Consider the following 15,115-nt stretch of genomic DNA (forward strand, 5'->3'; position numbering starts at 1 on the left):
ATGGCTGCGCTCCAAGCGTCTGACCGAGGGCGGAAATGCGGCGCGTGACGCGTGAATTGTAGACCGGGATAGAACGAAGAGCTTAGGATAGTCGGAGACACAATTTGGTCAACAATGTGGTCAAAATCAAAGGTAGTGGTGGACAGGGACGTTGGTCAAGATGCGGCAAGAAAACACTGCCGTTCTAGGGTTGGGCGCGCGTTTGGGTCGCGGTTCACGCTCTACGTATTTGCAAGGGACCGCAGTGTGCTGTAGAAGGCCGAGAACTGTTTTTGAGGCAGGGCCCACTTTATCTGAGCCCAAGATCCCTGCCACTCACTTACATGGCCAAATGCGGAAGTAGCATCATACAACAGCGCTCTTTCCCTTGAATGTCCTACGTACTTTTGATACTATTTTGTCTTTATCCTCCTCTCAAATAAATAAAAAACCAACGTGGCTCTTTATATTGAACTTCAGGTAATGAAAAGACTCGAAGAACTGGCTTTGTAACGGAGGTCATCGGATGGGATCCCAGCTCACGATTGTTTATTCACGATTTCCGACGCGCAGATACAGCAACTTGAGACTCACCTCAGGTTTCTCGAAGTTTCCCAACCTGGAAATTCGACCATCTTCTTGCGACCACCGACTGATGACTTCAAGCTTTCAAAACCCACGTAGGTCAGCATACCATGAGTTTCTCTCGTTGACTATCTCAACCACTCTCGTCTCGCTTTCAAGACAATAGCAGGCAACAACCGTAACAATGGATATTCTCCACCGAGTATTTCAGGGCCGGGTCGCCAGACCGAAGTCAGCTCGACATCTTGGAGATAGGCAAGGCCAATCTGCTGCCTCCTACCAAGCAACGAGAAGATTCAAGACCCCAACCCAAGAGTCCAACCTGAATCGTTCGCCTCCAAGCCCAGCAGAGCCCAATGACATGATGCGCATAAAACAAGAGGAAGACGAGGATATGGCTCCGAAGCTGTCTCAGCATGGCCGAGGTTTCGCGAACGACAGCCAACAGTTTGAAGAGAATAGAAGATCCGGCGAAGACCAGCGAGATCATAATGACGAGGATGAGCCGCCTTTGGCTCCTTTGACTGACAAGACTCGCGACGCTATGTTAAGAAATGAAGGCCTTATTCTCAGCATAGAGGTTGACAATGCGGAGGAGGATCAGTCTCCGGTGGACATGCCCTCTCTCCTCCACGACAATGACGACTTACGTACCCTGGCACCAGGTGCAAACTCAGAAGACGGTGTTGAGGACGAGCATCTTGAAACCGACGAAGACCTCGACGAGGAACTTGACATCGAATCTGAGGAGGATCTTCTCATCAACGCGCACGACCTGCGTGATTACATGAAACATAAGCGGACCACCCCTGGTATTGACAACTGGCCAAGCGATGCTCGTCGACTTTATAAGCTGCTTTATCTGCGAGGTTTATACCCGCTGATGCCATCTGATTGGGGTGCCTGGGGCCTCCGCGATCACCCCGTGCCGTATGGGCTCTTTATGCCAGTGGACAGTGATGGAAAGGCCCTCATCAGAGCCGAAAAGAGCGACTATCATGGTAAGTGCTACTCCTGGCGATGATCGACGCCTTGCTAACTGACTGGCCATAGCCACGAAAGCACTTCGAGGTCTCTTCGAGCTTCATACCCGTATCAGAGCCTATCGTCAAGGCGGTCAGCACGACAAGATCGCACCCCTGGTCAGCAACGAGATTGGGCGATACGTCTGCTGGGCAGAGAAGGACGCTAACCTTTTCGGCACACACGACTATACCAGTCCGGTCTTCACCGTCACCTTCACGAATTTCCATGCGGCCAGCAGTGGCCAGATCGTGGTGGAGAGGTGCCAGTCGTTGATTCGAAGCTATCGGGCCAAGTGGATCCAGCGCGGCACCAACCACTATCCTCGCCTCATCACCATCTTCGTCGTGATTCAGCACATTGTCTTGATCTTTACAGCAGACACGGATCAGGACAATGACGAAGAGCCGACCCCCTTTGCCGAGCTCGACGTGTCAAAGAAGACCCATTGGTTGGATTCTTCACTAGCCATCGCCATCTCGGTGATGCTGGCACGGGAGTCTCTCGTTGCCCACCGCGAGTACTTCCCAAAGCGCAAGCACGTGGAGGCTGACCGTGATCTCTGAAGGCTCACTTTCCTTGTGACTATCAGCGAGGGGGATATTATGCAACGGGAATTCTTGGAGAGAGGCCTGGTAAGGAAGAGGAGGAGGGAGACTTGCTTACGGCCGTTACATCAGATGTGTGGAATCACGCATGGATGATTACGCATAGTAGATGGATCTTCTAAGCTTCAAAGACATGATGCAATGGAACAGGAAACTTCAAGGTCTTTGGTACCTCACGGTCACGCCATTGTGAAGAGTGCTTTCTCCATCAGACCTATACTCGTATCGGAGAGTAATATAGGATTGATGAAGTGCCCAAAAGGCACATATTGTGGGAGTGGCTTACGGGGTTCGGACTCTAGAATCCTGACGTATTCCTGCGGCTGTGTCATGATGACAGGGGCGCAAAAATCGACCCGCAGAGAAAGTGGCCTCGCCCATTCTCCTGTGGAGTGTCATGCGCGCTGGCGGACTCTATTTCTTATCGCGAAGACATACCGTACTCGGTGGTTCATGGAGATCGAGGCCTATGGAGTCTAAATGGATATGTGGTCCGAAACCCGATGCAAGGCTCTGAGGTCACCCCCCCGACTTGTTTGTTGAAGCCCACGATGATTACCGCCCACCGCTGCCGTAGCTCCTACGTCGTCCACGATCGTCCCCTTTGGCTTCTCCGTTGTTTGGTGTGGCACACATCCAATAGACCTGTAGCTAAAGAAGGCTATCGTAAGGACCAGAGAGCACACACGTCCGTTCGGTACCGAAGAGATTATGCGAGGCCAGTCCAGGCTCGACAACCAACTGAAGGACCAAAACAACCCTGCGGCAGAAGAGACTTTTGTGTTTTGTGGGGGCCGGATGCCGAGGGGCCTTGATCGTTTCTCCTTAATCGTACTGGGGGCCCCTGGTCTGATCCTCAACTGATCCCCCACCTTTCTGAGATTATCAAGATATGAAAAGTGTGGGACGATCTACAGGTGCCGTGGCCCCATAGGCGCGGAGACGCCGGGAGAGTACCTCCGAGACGAGTTACCTCGGAGAGGCGTGGGTCCCATCGGCCGAGGTCGTCCGTGGCTTCTCCTCCGTTTATGTCCCCCTTTCCCGTCGCTGAAATAGACATGGTCATGGAGAGGCTTCCTGCCATTGAACATACGAGTTTTCCAATACCGCGTAAACTGTCGCTAGTTTTAAGTCATGCAACTCGCCAAGCCACTCAACCATGAGTGGACAAAGATCTTGGTTTTCGGTTCGACTTCCCGGGACTTAGCCTTACAGTCCTTAGTGCCTCCCTCACATCTTTGAATGCTGACCAGAAAAGAGAAGGGGGCGGGGGGACTAAGAAGAAAAGGATCCAGGGGCAAGATTGGACAGAGGGAATTGGGTATCCGAAAGAAATCACTGGCAGTTGAAGTGCGCAGCTCGTAATAATTCATTTGCTGTCTGGCAGGATTCGACTATCGATTGACAAGACCTAAAAAAACAAGTACTTGGTACTATGATATGTTTAGTCGGGAAATAAGACAGATTACCAAGCATGGTCGTGCGTGACGACGGAAAGGAAAGCCGGAGACCGAAGAAGAAAAAGGCGGAGTGAGAAGAGAGAGGAGAAAAAGAGACAATCAAGAAGGAAGAAAGAAAAGAAAAAGGACTAAAAAATTGATTTTAGAAGAAAAAAAAATAGACTCGAAGGATGCAAGGTTGTTGAATAGATCAATCCAGGCAGCCCCCATCTGGAGGAGAATCTGATAACCTTACACCATATCATGATAGAACACCACTACCATCTGACATGGGCACACAGGGTGCTCGGCGTCTGCTCGCTACCACCCAGGGATCCATGTAGGCTCCACACCGATAAAGTGCTAGAGCCGCCCCCCTCCCCACCCCCTGACAAGGCCAGGAGGACCCAATTAAAGATTTATTGGCAATAGCCGTTTTTTGATAGGTCAAGACTGGTTTCCTCCTTTGTCGGCCTTTAGATGGAAAAGTCTAGGGCCTAAACAGGCGTCGGATTGCACATGGCATTGGGAAGGACAGAGTCAGAAGTCGCTACTGGCCGTCGGGGTCCCGGGAGGAGGCAACAAAGATAGCCAAGAAGCAAGAAGAGGGAAAAGGGATTTCTGTGTGCTGCTGACGTGACCCAATCCTTTCTTTTTTTTTTTCTGTTTTCTCCTTACTTTGATACCTTACCAACCTATCGTCCCGCACCACACCCCTCCATCACACCATCCAGACGCACACGCATACCAATAGGCGCGTGCCAGAGGGCTGGAAATCCAGACTACTGCAACGGCTCGTCATCCGCGGTGGCATCCAGCCAGCTCTGTGTGGCCCCCCCCCCCAGTGCCACACCTCGTTCTTCTAAGCCGTGCATTATCGTGCCCCATCACCTCTCTTCTCTCAGCTTGCGTACAGACCGCAGCGGTTCCAATATTGGCGAAACAACTTTCCGCTCGGGCCAGGGGTCAGCTTTCAAGTGGGTAGAACACGCAGCAGGGTGTGCTCCAGCAACCACCCCCTCCTCGTCCTCGTCCTCCAACCCCACCAGACCGTGGTGGGCGTCTTCACCTTGGTCCTTTTTCGTGGCTGCATTCGTAGGCTCCGCCGCCTAAGCAGTGCCGGGCCGTCACCGCCACCAACCCATCCTCCCTGGCAGGTTCATGACACACCAACTGGCCTTTGTTTGACACCTGCGTTAGGCCTTGGGCGTTGTCTGGTTCGAAAATCTCATTCTTACGTACAGCTTGCGTCCTGGTCTGTCTTTTCACAGCTTCACGGTGTGCAAGGTGCTACCACACGATTGCTCTTAGCCTTGGAATCTGCTCCTCCTGCTGGAGAGACACATCCCCTTTTAAGGTTCAAAAACGTACCCTGGCTTTGTCTCGTGACCCTGTCGCCACTCCTTCGGCCGACTCTACCGGGACAACGCACGCACCTCGACTACAAAGACCGAGTCTCCGCCAGGGTGTCAGAACCACTGATAACTTGGTTCCCCCAGCGCTGTAGACCTCCCTGCAGACCAGCCAGCAGTCGCCTGAACCGTTTCAAGTCACACGGACCTGATCGAACTCATGTCCTCGTTGCGAAGCTGACAACACGCCTCTTGTGCAACACCGGAGAGGACCAACTTTGCTGTCACCAGACCTTTGGCGAAGCCGAACACGCAATACAACTAACTCTCTGGGAGGCATAAGCTGACCACACCCACCACCGCCACCACCTTAAAAAACCCGGGGGGAAAAGAGGAAGAACAGGAGTGAGAGCGGTCAAGATGACGACCTTGGATGTACGGGCGGACACTGCTGCCATGCAGCCCAAAAAGGAGCTGTCCAGCCCCTTACGAACTGCTCTCCCCTCCAGACCCATGTCCTCCAAGTCGGGCGACCCCAGCCTCATGGCTCGTTCTCCTCCTCCAGAAGGCAGCAGCCGGCATAGCAGGACTCCGAGCCCTCTGAGGCCTAAGCAGTGCGAAAGGAGCCCATATCTCAACGAGGGCCAAGCCTCCCATCCCATAAGTCCTGCGCCCTCTGCCTACGAGCAGCAGATGCCGTCAGACGGGATGACGGATGCTCCGTGTTCGATCACTGGATCGACGCAGAGCGGCCAGATATGCAGGTGAGGATACCTCTTTTTCTCTCTTCCTCTTTCTTTCTTCCTCATTCCTACGTTCGATGATGTGTGCTGATGTCAGTCCAGCAACTGCGGCACAAGTCGAACTCCTCTCTGGCGAAGATCACCCCAGGGCGCAACCATCTGCAACGCGTGCGGCCTGTATTTCAAGGCGAGAAACGCTGCTCGGCCCACGAACTTGAAGCGACCTCCGACGACTGTGCCGAGCGTACCGCCGCCACATACTGACAGATCGTCGCCGGTAGCATCGGGGTCGCAGGCTGTTTCCAGCACGGCGGGCGCAAAGTACGTGGCGGCAGATCACATGCCGAACGGAACCTGTCCCGGCGGTGGCCGTTGCAATGGCACCGGTGGCGCAGAGGGGTGCAGCGGATGCCCAGCGTACAATAATCGCATTGCCAAGAGTGCCAGCCTGGGTATGCTTCAGAACCAGGGCCAGAACCCAGGGCAGAGCACTGCGGCTGCTGAGTCCGCCGACGACCACCACCACGCGATAGATGTGGCAGCAACGCGAGGCCAGAACCGGGGCCAGGGCCAACAGGCTCACGACCAGAACACAACCGTGGTGATTGCTTGCCAGAATTGCGGGACGACCATCACGCCGCTGTGGAGGAGAGACGAGCAAGGGCACACCATCTGCAACGCATGCGGTAAGAGACCTGAGAACGAAGGCGCAGCAAGTAACCTGCTTGAGAAGGGTGGGCTGACTGACTTATCCAAGGCCTCTACTACAAACTCCATGGCGTCCATCGGCCTGTCGCGATGAAAAAATCCGTCATCAAGCGCAGAAAACGAGTAATACCGGCGTCGTATGAGCCCGCTGCTGAAGAGAGTGCGCCGGCTGAGTCGATTGAGTCAAGCCCGCCTCCGCCGAACGAGTCCAGTGAGCGCGGCTCTGTGAACCCTGACGGCTCGATAAACCTCGGCGTCAGGCGACGACAGCAACAACAACCTCTACAGCTCGTTCCGGAGAGCGTTCTGCGGCAGAATCGACCGTCGCCCCCTCTGCCGTCCGGAGATTTGACGCAGTACTCTTCCAACCTGCGACTTCATCGCGACGTCCCTGAGTCCCTCACTGATGACAATAGGCTCGCTCCGATCACCTCTCTCCCGGCGACGTCTGGTCGACAATCCTCGCTCTCGCCTGCGTCCTTCCTGTCGCCGGTGCGAAAACGATCGTTTGGAGAGGTTGACTACCCGAATTCTGCAGAGCCTGAGAACAGCAAGCGTCTGTCCTCGATTAAATCAATCCTGAACCCACCTGCGGCCGCGGTGGCGGCGGCAGCAGCAGCAGCAGCACCACCATCACAACCCACACCACTACATGCACCGACCATCCAACGGTCGCCACACATGACAGGCGCAGGGGAGCTAACGCACTCTCGTCCATATTTGGGATCGCCCGCGGGCACTGTGGCGTCAGCACCTAGCCCCGTGGCCTATTCAGCGGCGAGCCCAACCCCTGGCTCTGTGTACTCGGACATAACAAGACGGCTCAGCAGCGAGAGCGACGTGAGCAAGGCCGAAAAGCGCGCAGCCTTACAGAGAGAAGCCGAGCGGATGCGAGAAATGCTGGCAGCGAAAGAGAGGGAACTTGCGGAACTAGGAAGTTGATGTTGTCTAATTGCCAGCGCGAACCGACAAAAGTATTTTCTCTGGTTTCTTCTCCGCGGTCAACACGGAAGCACCAAAATTGGGAGTTTCTTTACAAATAAATGAGGGCGCAAGAGAGAAAAGGGATTCTTACAATAGCACTTGGCGGAGTCATGCTTTCTTTGGGAATCAACACTAGTACATGGATCTGTATAAAAATGGCGCTGGCCCATGAGAGCCATTTCGAGGTTTCCAGGCACCATGGACGAGGCCTCCAGGCTTACGACGAGAAGGAATCGCGGCGTTCTTGTCACAACGGCGCAGGCGACAAAGGGACAAGGTGCAAAATGGGTTGGATTGGCTTGACTTTTTTTTTTTTTTGTTCTTCTTTTTGAACAAAATATCGAGAGAGATATTAATCAAAGAAAGACCAAAGCAAGACCTTGGGGTCGTCAAATGCGCTTCAAACAGAATTCTGACATAATTTTATTTTACTCTTCATACATACACTTTTTTGTATTGACGAGACTCTATTTTACACGCGGCTACTCATGTGCTGGGCGACAAGGCAATTTCAAGACTCTGGGCTCCACTTCTGGCCGATCGTCGGCATGTCAACAAACACCAAAGGAAGAGAGAGAACGGGTTTGTATAAAGGTTTCGAGGTTAAAAAATTTCGTCGTCTATTTGTAAAGAACACACTGCACAAGTCAAGCCGGCTAGCCACCCTGCGCCATCAACGTCGCCGTCGCCTCCGTCTTTTCTGTCCTTTCTCTAGCGGACCAAACCCACATGAGGTCCTCTCGCCGCTCATAAGTGAGAGTTACTGGTATACAGAGGTATGCAATGAGAACCTTACACCACTAGGGGTTTCCGAGTATTTTCAATGCTCCTGTCGCCAAATTTTCCCCGGGTTCAAAAAAAGAGCAAAACAACAAGCAAGAAAAGAAAAATATACCGTACCCGACTTCATACATACTGCCACGCCATGCATCCCTATTTCCACATACACCTCAAATCTTCCGCTGGTTAACGCACCACTGTCTTAACGTTCAAACTCAGGAGCCTAGCCCCCAGGCCACGCCCTCGGCCGCCCCTCTCTCCCCTAAATATAAAACAAGGAGAAAGAAAAGGAATGCGACCAGGTCATCGTCCTCAAATGATTCAAGACTTGCCCGTCCGCCCAGCTAATTGTCCAGGTATCCGGTCGGGACCTCATCAACAAATGGGCTCCACGGAACCGCGTCCCACTGCCTTTGTGCGCAGTTGCGAAGCAGGATGAAGAGGCTCGTGTGGGGTCCTGGGAGCTCCACCTGGCTGCACTTTACACCTGCTCTGCGCCCCAGCCGGCGTCGGCCTCCCTCATGTTGGCAGGCGGCTCGATGCTAGGGATGAACTCGAGGACGACATAGCAGACGCCGATAAGGCCGACGATCGAGCCGGCGATGATGCGCAGGACGCCGTCGTGCAGCAGGATCGAGCCGACAAAGATGTAGAAGGCGCCACGGCCGATGAAGGAGAAGAGGAAAGAGGCGTAGCGCGAGACTTGAGGCGGGATCTGGAACTCGAGGAGGCCGGTGGCTGTGGCGGGCGGGCAGGGTTCACCATTGTCAGCAAACGTGGTCGACATGCCTCCTGCGCGCGGGAAAGAGAAAGGTTAAGAGTAGCTCACCAAGACCAAAGATGATCACGTAGACTCCAATGATGATAGATTGGCTGGAGGGGGGAAAGGGGGTTTCAGCATTGAGTCGCACAAAGCCTTGTATTAGAAAGAGGCTTGAGAGGAGGGGGGATGAACGTACAAGCTAATGGGGAAGAACTGCGAGATGCCGCCGAGGACCATGATCACCGCAACCACCAGGTTGACGATGCGACTGCGATTAGTACGCCGCGCGTTAGCAAAAAACACTCAATGGCCGTGCGAGACATCGTCCGCGCCGCAAGCTGGCAGCTCAAAGGGGTCGCAATTGAAGGTCACATTGGAAGGCTCCTGCCGAGCTCGTGGATGCGCGGACACTCACAAGCTGTCCGAGAAGTCCATCTTGATGGTTGAATTTTACGGTCGCAGAGGGTCCGAAGAGCTGACGTCTTGGTTTGGGAAGGGCAAAAAAGAGTTGCTTGGGCAAAGTAGGGAAGCGTATGGAGGTGTTTTCTCGTGTGGACGGAAAGAGAGGCACTTTTGATAAGCGCAGACGTGGAAAGGGTTTACGTAGGCGCGAAAAAGATGGGCTTCTCTTCAGGACGCACTTCCTTGCAGCAGCTGAGTTCCAGACCCCTGCGACCCAGCCCCTGACCACCTTTACAACCCTAACCCTCCTGACGTCACTTTAGTGCCTGAGTAAGTTTTGCTCCCAGTGCCCACCAGAACAAGTCCTCCAAGAGACAGCGCCCGAGAACTGCAAATGCAGATGGAATCTGGGACCCCCAAGCTAGGGCACAAGGTTCACAGAGAGCGCAGCTTGACCAATCTACTCTTATCATCTTCCTCACTCACTTCGCTAGTCATGGAACTGGAGAACTCGTCATCAGGTCATGGGATACATTGGTACCATCAGTTAGTTATTCTTGATGGGTTCAAGGCCATGAAGCGGGCATCATGCAACTGCCCAGCTGTACAGCAACAACCACTTGCGATATCTTTGGGCAAGCAATGAATAAGCAAAAGCTGTGAATATATCTGCGAGTGACTCAAAGCACTGGTTGCATTATCGTATGCTAAACTATCATCACTGTGTTCGCTAAAGAAAAGAGGCCACTGAAATCAAAATTTTCGACCTTCACTTGCTGCATCTCTTCCCCAAAGGTCTTCTCACATTCTTGAGCTTCCTACTGTGCCAAGTCTCGGCTCCAGTTCCAGCTCCCGATGCTGTTAAACTCGCTTTGATTTCTCCTAAGCGGCAGTGGCCTCGTTGAAAAAGGCCGGCTCACTATAACGGAATTGTTAATATTGATGCACTTAGGTCTCGGGGGAGGGACGGCACAAAGCTTGAGCCTGGCCTTGTTCAAGACTGGAACTTACACTCCAACACGCTCCTTGGACAAGAGCTCCAGGAGAAGACCAGATGGCCGGTTGTCCTTGTACACCTTCTGGCTATCCTTGAACGTCTTCACGTCCTGGAGGTACCGATCAAAGAGGTACGAGCTGTCCATGGGACCGCCCTTAGCCTCAGGATGGAACTGCGTTGAGAAAATCGGTCGAGTCTTGTGCATCATCCCTGAACCCCTGTTAGTCTATGCCTGAACAATGGAACTCTTGTAAACCTTCTTACCCTCATTACTCCCGTCGTTCAGATTGACAAAGTACTCCTTGAAGTCAGGGTGCAGTGTGCTGGTGTCGACAGCGTAGCCGTGGTTCTGGCTCGTGATATGGCATTGACCCGTAGTCAAATCCAGAGCCGGAATGTTGTGTGCACGGTTGCCGTACTTCATCTTGATCGTGCGAGCACCCGTGGCCAGGGCCAGCAGTTGGTGACCCAGGCAGATTCCCATGATCGGAACTGACGAAGTCTCGATCAACCGAGCGAGGTTGTAGATGGTATCCTGGCAGTGAGTCGGGTCACCTGGGCCGTTGGAGATGAAGACGCCATCCACCTCGTCTGCGACCTTGTGGACCGGGTAGTTGTACGGCAGAACCGTCACAGTCGCTCCTCGACTGATCAGGCTGCGCAGGATGTTCTCCTTCACTCCGCAGTCGATCAAAGCCACGTGGAAGGTGGAGTTGGGTGCTGAGACGACAAAGGGCGCCTTGGTGCTCACCTTCTTCACGAGGTTGATCTGGCCGGGGTCGGTGAAGCTTTCGTCCTCGTCGGCATCGTACTCGTCACCAATGGAGATCCTTGCCAGAGAGGAGCCCTGCTCCCGAAGATGTGTGACAATAGCACGAGTGTCGACACCGGAAATGGCGGGCACTCCCTCCCTCGCGCACCAGTCGCCCAAGCTCTCCACAGCAGTCCAATGGCTGTATTTCTTAGCCACATCCGACACAACAATTCCAGCGCACTGGATGTGAGGGGACTCGAAGTACTGCAAAAGGTTGTACTTGTCGCGGACATTCGAGGGGACACCGTAGTTGCCGATGAGAGGCTGGGTGAAGACCAAGATTTGGCCACGATATGAGGGATCGGTCATAGATTCAGGGTAACCGACCAGGGAGGTGGTAAAGACGGCCTCTCCGGAGATGTTGGAGTTGGCGCCAAAAGCAGTGCCATGGAAGACGGGACCATCCTAACTTGGGGGATTAGTGGGGAGGAACTCCCAAAAGAGGCTTATCAGGAGCAGTAGGGCTCTCGTACCCGGATAGTGAAGGTGGCATCGAGGCCGTCCACAGGAGCCGTAGCCCGAGACCTGCGGATCGGCATCTCCCTTCCCTTGCTGCCAGCAAATGCCTGCTTGCTCGCGAATCGAGCCTGGCCCACAAAGGGGCGGAAACGGAGCGCCATGCCTGCGGCACCGGTGGCCGAAGGCTTACCGGCGGCGGCGACGAAGACGCGAGAGAACATGTCGTTTAGGTTTCAGGTGGTAGATGTTCAGGGCAGGTTGGCAGTAGAGCAGCTTCAAGCTGTGAGAGACCTCCACAGATGGTCTGAGATGCCACAAGAGTCAGCATGCGGGGCGGTGAGTCAAGCAATGAATCGCCCGGGACAACGAACCTGAGAGATAGTCCTAGAGAGGGGGGGCAATCAGCAATTGAGCTTCGTTGAGATAACAACCATGTCTCCTCCGAGACGTCAAGGCATCGCTGCCGTACCAGGACAGCTTGTCAAAGCTGCCCAAGACGGGAATTGAGCCATGCCAAGATACGAGACGGTGAGACCTTGGGAAGGTGACGTACCTGAGAGGTAAACTCTGACGGGCGCCCGTTCATAAGGGCTGATTGTCTGGGGTAAACAGGAGGGTTGTGATCAGATTTGAAGCATTGATGCTGTGAGGTGGAAGAGGGTGTGTGGTTGAGTGTCTTATGGCTGTGGGTGTTGCTGGGTTGTGGTTTGTGGGAGGTGAGAGAAAAGAAGTAGATTGGGGAACGCGAGGGAATATGAAGAAACAAAGAGTCATTGGCAGTTGCCCTATCGCAGCGCTGAAATTGGCGTCGCCCAATGGGGGCGCTAGGGAAAGGTTTTTTTTTTTTTTGTTCCCTCTTTTGAGCACTGCAGCTGTGAGCAAGCAGAGCTCGGCGGTGGGGCAACGTCATCCCTCTCTGTTCTTCTAGGGTGTGGCCCCCTGAGGCCCCCACTGAGACCCATTCCCGTTCCCCTGGATCGGTCCCTTGGATCTGAAAATGGCGGGGCTCGTGGCAACCTTTCTACCTCCGACATCGAAGCTTATCGCCCAGCCGTCCAACGGAATCTATTGTGTCACGTAAAATCGCCAGCTCACTTCTTGATCGACACATTGATCATGACGTCTCGTCCGTCGTCCTTTGTAACGATGACAACTCTTCTCCAGCCCTGTGTCCCATGGAGCCGCTGAAGTGGATTGAGTCTAAGGCGTCGGCCGGAGCGGTACTAATCTGCTTTATGCTGCTTACTAGCTGTTGGGGTGGTATGAAGGTGTGTGCTGGTATAATGTGGACGTGCGCTCTTCTGAGCATGGTCCAAATATGAATCGGGGTCTCTCCTCGAGGATGATGAGCTGCTGGTGCAAGTTTTATGGGCATTATGGGCATTGTGTGTACATGTGTTGGCCGTTTGACTTGGTTTGGTGGTCCATTTCCCATGTCTGACATGTTCACTTAGGAGCAGGCGCTCTGGAGAGCAATATGCAATATACCATAGCAGATGTCGCTTGTCCTTGTTGATGCGTCATGTGCCCCCCTTCATCCTGACACCAATATTCCTCTAATCAGTCATGATGGTGAAGCAAAGCTGTGCAAGGCAGCTTCTACTTAGCAAACTTCTGGGAGACGAAAGGCTTAAAAGTCCAAGAATCAACGAATGTTACTTCAGCAAGACAAGGGTAATATCATTCATTAATTTCTCTGGCAAATCTTCGTGGCAAGAGACACTTGCTACCAAAGCACCACCTACTTAACATGGGATGACTTACTCAATTATGTGAGCCTCATGGCGACAGTCAACTGTTCCCCCACAAATTCTTGGGTGAGTTGGTCCTTAGTGTTGGCACAACACTCACATGTCGTGTAATGCAAATTCTTCTATGAGTTTTTTGTCTTTCTTTCCTTTGTTTTATATATACCTCTCACGATGGCCTGCCTGACGGAGACGGATGCCCCAATGTGAAGTTGAAAGATAATAAGCTGTATCCGCTGGCCCCCGTATACGCTGGTGCGCCGTGCCCCCGAGGTTTATACAATCACATACAGTGCGATAGGCTCTCTTAGATGGCACCGAGTTCCTTGAGCTTCGCCACGAGACCGTCCACGTCCTCGACCTTACCACCACCCTGCCTTGGTGCCGGCTCTGTATCTCAATTAGCAACCAGTCCATAGGGTTTAAGAAATCAAACCACTCCCCAGAAAGGGAGGAGTCCACCACGTTTAGACCTACCAGTAACCTTCAACACCTTCAACCGCCTCTGGTTCTCAACGCCAAAGTCGCCCAAGGTCTTCTTCTCCAGCGGCTTCTTCTTGGCCTTCATGATGTTCGGCAGGCTGGCGTAACGCGGCTCATTCAACCGCAGATCCGTCGTCACCACCATGGGCAGCTTTCCCCTGACTGTCTCGACGCCCCCGTCCACCTCCCGCGTGACGCTCACGCTGTCACCCTCGCCGAACTCGACCTTGCTCGCCTGCGTGGCCTGGCCCCACCCCAGCAGGCCCGCGAGCATCTGGCCCGTCTGCCCGGCGTCGTCGTCGATGCTCTGCTTCCCGAGGATCACGAGGTTGCTCTTCTCGTTCTCGGCCGCCTTCTTCAGCAGCTTCGCCACCGTCAGCGGCTCCAGGTCCTCCCCCTCCTTGACGTCAACGTGGATCGCCCGGTCCGCGCCCATGGCCATCGCCGTGCGCAGGACGTCCTGCGCCTTGGTCGGCCCTGCGCTGATCACGCAAATGTCCTCGACGCCGCCCGGGGCCGTCTTCTTCTCGCGGATACGCACCGACTCCTCGATGGACAGCTCGTCGAATGGGTTCATGCTGTGCTTGACGCCGGCGGTCTCGACCCCTGTCTGGGCTTTGTTTACGCGTGGTTTGACCTGAGAGGGTTCATGGCCGGCCTTGGGTTAGCTGGGCGCATACAGTCCGGGATCAGATCGCTCCGCCAGAGCCCGGGCCCAGGAAGCCCCCCCCCGGGGGGGGGGGGGAGATGGCTTACCGCATAGTCAATGACCCGCTTGACGGGCACGAGTATTCGCAAGGCAGACATCTTGACAGGTGCGACCTTGCTCAATGAATTGCAAGCCGGCAGGGTTGGAGCAGAGGAGGAATCGACGGTTGAAGATGCGGCATCGTTGAATGGAAATTGACCTCGGGTACGCAAGGCCAAGGAAATCGGCGAAAGGCTCCTCTGCGGCTACCACCGGTCTCGGCGAGCCAGACCCTTGCATTGGACGCTACCAGGATCGCGCAGCACGGCAGTTTCCTCCCCAATATGACGTTTTCACATGCTACCACTGCTCTCGAGCGTGTCTATTGATATTCTCTTCCTTTAATCTAATGAGAATGCTGGCTACAGATTTGGAGTGTTCCCGACCAGGACTCCCTCCTGGAGGTTTACATGTATGTGATGATCCATAAATAGGCTTTCTCGAGAAAATTCCGAGATTCGGAATTGGGAAGCACCTTCGAATTGGCTCGGTCAGAGCAG

The 15,115-nt window shown here is 54.0% G+C and overlaps 5 protein-coding genes across 5 annotated transcripts; 2 read left to right on the top strand and 3 right to left on the bottom strand.

Annotated features, from left to right (window-relative positions):
* Positions 1–928: 928 nt before the first annotated feature.
* M406DRAFT_69906 (uncharacterized protein) lies at positions 929–2,153 on the top strand (the record flags this gene model as incomplete). The annotated part of the gene is made up of 2 exons (XM_040925298.1): positions 929–1,565; positions 1,618–2,153. 2 exons carry the CDS (start codon positions 929–931, stop codon positions 2,151–2,153), a joined length of 1,173 nt encoding a protein of 390 aa, XP_040778752.1.
* Positions 2,154–5,448: 3,295 nt separating this feature from the next.
* Positions 5,449–7,827, top strand: M406DRAFT_275482 (uncharacterized protein). The gene is made up of 4 exons (XM_040918252.1): positions 5,449–5,750; positions 5,832–6,415; positions 6,487–7,037; positions 7,272–7,827. Exons 1-4 carry the CDS (start codon positions 5,500–5,502, stop codon positions 7,377–7,379), a joined length of 1,494 nt encoding a protein of 497 aa, XP_040778753.1. The 5' UTR covers positions 5,449–5,499; the 3' UTR covers positions 7,380–7,827.
* Positions 7,828–8,499: 672 nt separating this feature from the next.
* Positions 8,500–9,463, bottom strand: M406DRAFT_321724 (COPI associated). Its single transcript, XM_040919544.1, has 4 exons — positions 9,380–9,463; positions 9,161–9,232; positions 9,031–9,074; positions 8,500–8,939 (listed from the first exon to the last, which is right to left on the bottom strand). Exons 1-4 carry the CDS (start codon positions 9,397–9,399, stop codon positions 8,683–8,685), a joined length of 393 nt encoding a protein of 130 aa, XP_040778754.1. The 5' UTR covers positions 9,400–9,463; the 3' UTR covers positions 8,500–8,682.
* Positions 9,464–10,037: 574 nt separating this feature from the next.
* Positions 10,038–12,329, bottom strand: ARG-2 (cellular response to amino acid starvation). The gene is made up of 6 exons (XM_040915206.1): positions 12,190–12,329; positions 12,013–12,020; positions 11,651–11,945; positions 10,628–11,582; positions 10,378–10,573; positions 10,038–10,285 (listed from the first exon to the last, which is right to left on the bottom strand). The coding sequence occupies exons 3-6, from the start codon at positions 11,855–11,857 to the stop codon at positions 10,249–10,251; spliced, it is 1,395 nt and encodes a 464-aa protein (XP_040779142.1). The 5' UTR covers positions 11,858–11,945; positions 12,013–12,020; positions 12,190–12,329; the 3' UTR covers positions 10,038–10,248.
* Positions 12,330–13,691: 1,362 nt separating this feature from the next.
* On the bottom strand, positions 13,692–14,674 carry M406DRAFT_41070 (uncharacterized protein; the record flags this gene model as incomplete). The annotated part of the gene is made up of 3 exons (XM_040924155.1): positions 13,692–13,774; positions 13,862–14,504; positions 14,624–14,674. 3 exons carry the CDS (start codon positions 14,672–14,674, stop codon positions 13,692–13,694), a joined length of 777 nt encoding a protein of 258 aa, XP_040778755.1.
* Positions 14,675–15,115: the final 441 nt, after the last annotated feature.

This window comes from Cryphonectria parasitica, assembly GCF_011745365.1.
Source record: "Cryphonectria parasitica EP155 unplaced genomic scaffold M406scaffold_3, whole genome shotgun sequence".
NCBI classification, from domain to species: domain Eukaryota; kingdom Fungi; phylum Ascomycota; class Sordariomycetes; order Diaporthales; family Cryphonectriaceae; genus Cryphonectria; species Cryphonectria parasitica.

What these genes read in the sequence shown, in the direction of transcription:
- M406DRAFT_275482 (XM_040918252.1), top strand. Translation starts at nt 5,500, where the DNA reads ATGTCCTCCAAGTCGGGCGACCCCAGCCTCATGGCTCGTTCTCCTCCT. An exon ending in CAGAGCGGCCAGATATGCAG is followed by an intron (nt 5,751 to 5,831) that starts GTGAGGATACCT and finishes ATGTCAGTCCAG; the next exon opens with CAACTGCGGCACAAGTCGAA. An exon ending in TGAACCCACCTGCGGCCGCG is followed by an intron (nt 7,038 to 7,271) that starts GTGGCGGCGGCA and finishes CTCAGCAGCGAG; the next exon opens with AGCGACGTGAGCAAGGCCGA.
- M406DRAFT_321724 (XM_040919544.1), bottom strand. Translation starts at nt 9,399, where the DNA reads ATGGACTTCTCGGACAGCTT. An exon ending in ATGGACTTCTCGGACAGCTT is followed by an intron (nt 9,233 to 9,379) that starts GTGAGTGTCCGC and finishes TACTAATCGCAG; the next exon opens with TCGCATCGTCAACCTGGTGG. An exon ending in CAGTTCTTCCCCATTAGCTT is followed by an intron (nt 9,075 to 9,160) that starts GTACGTTCATCC and finishes TCCCCCCTCCAG; the next exon opens with CCAATCTATCATCATTGGAG.
- ARG-2 (XM_040915206.1), bottom strand. Translation starts at nt 11,857, where the DNA reads ATGTTCTCTCGCGTCTTCGTCGCCGCCGCCGGTAAGCCTTCGGCCACC. An exon ending in GAACGACGGGAGTAATGAGG is followed by an intron (nt 10,574 to 10,627) that starts GTAAGAAGGTTT and finishes ACAGGGGTTCAG; the next exon opens with GGATGATGCACAAGACTCGA. An exon ending in TCCAAGGAGCGTGTTGGAGT is followed by an intron (nt 10,286 to 10,377) that starts GTAAGTTCCAGT and finishes ATTCCGTTATAG; the next exon opens with TGAGCCGGCCTTTTTCAACG.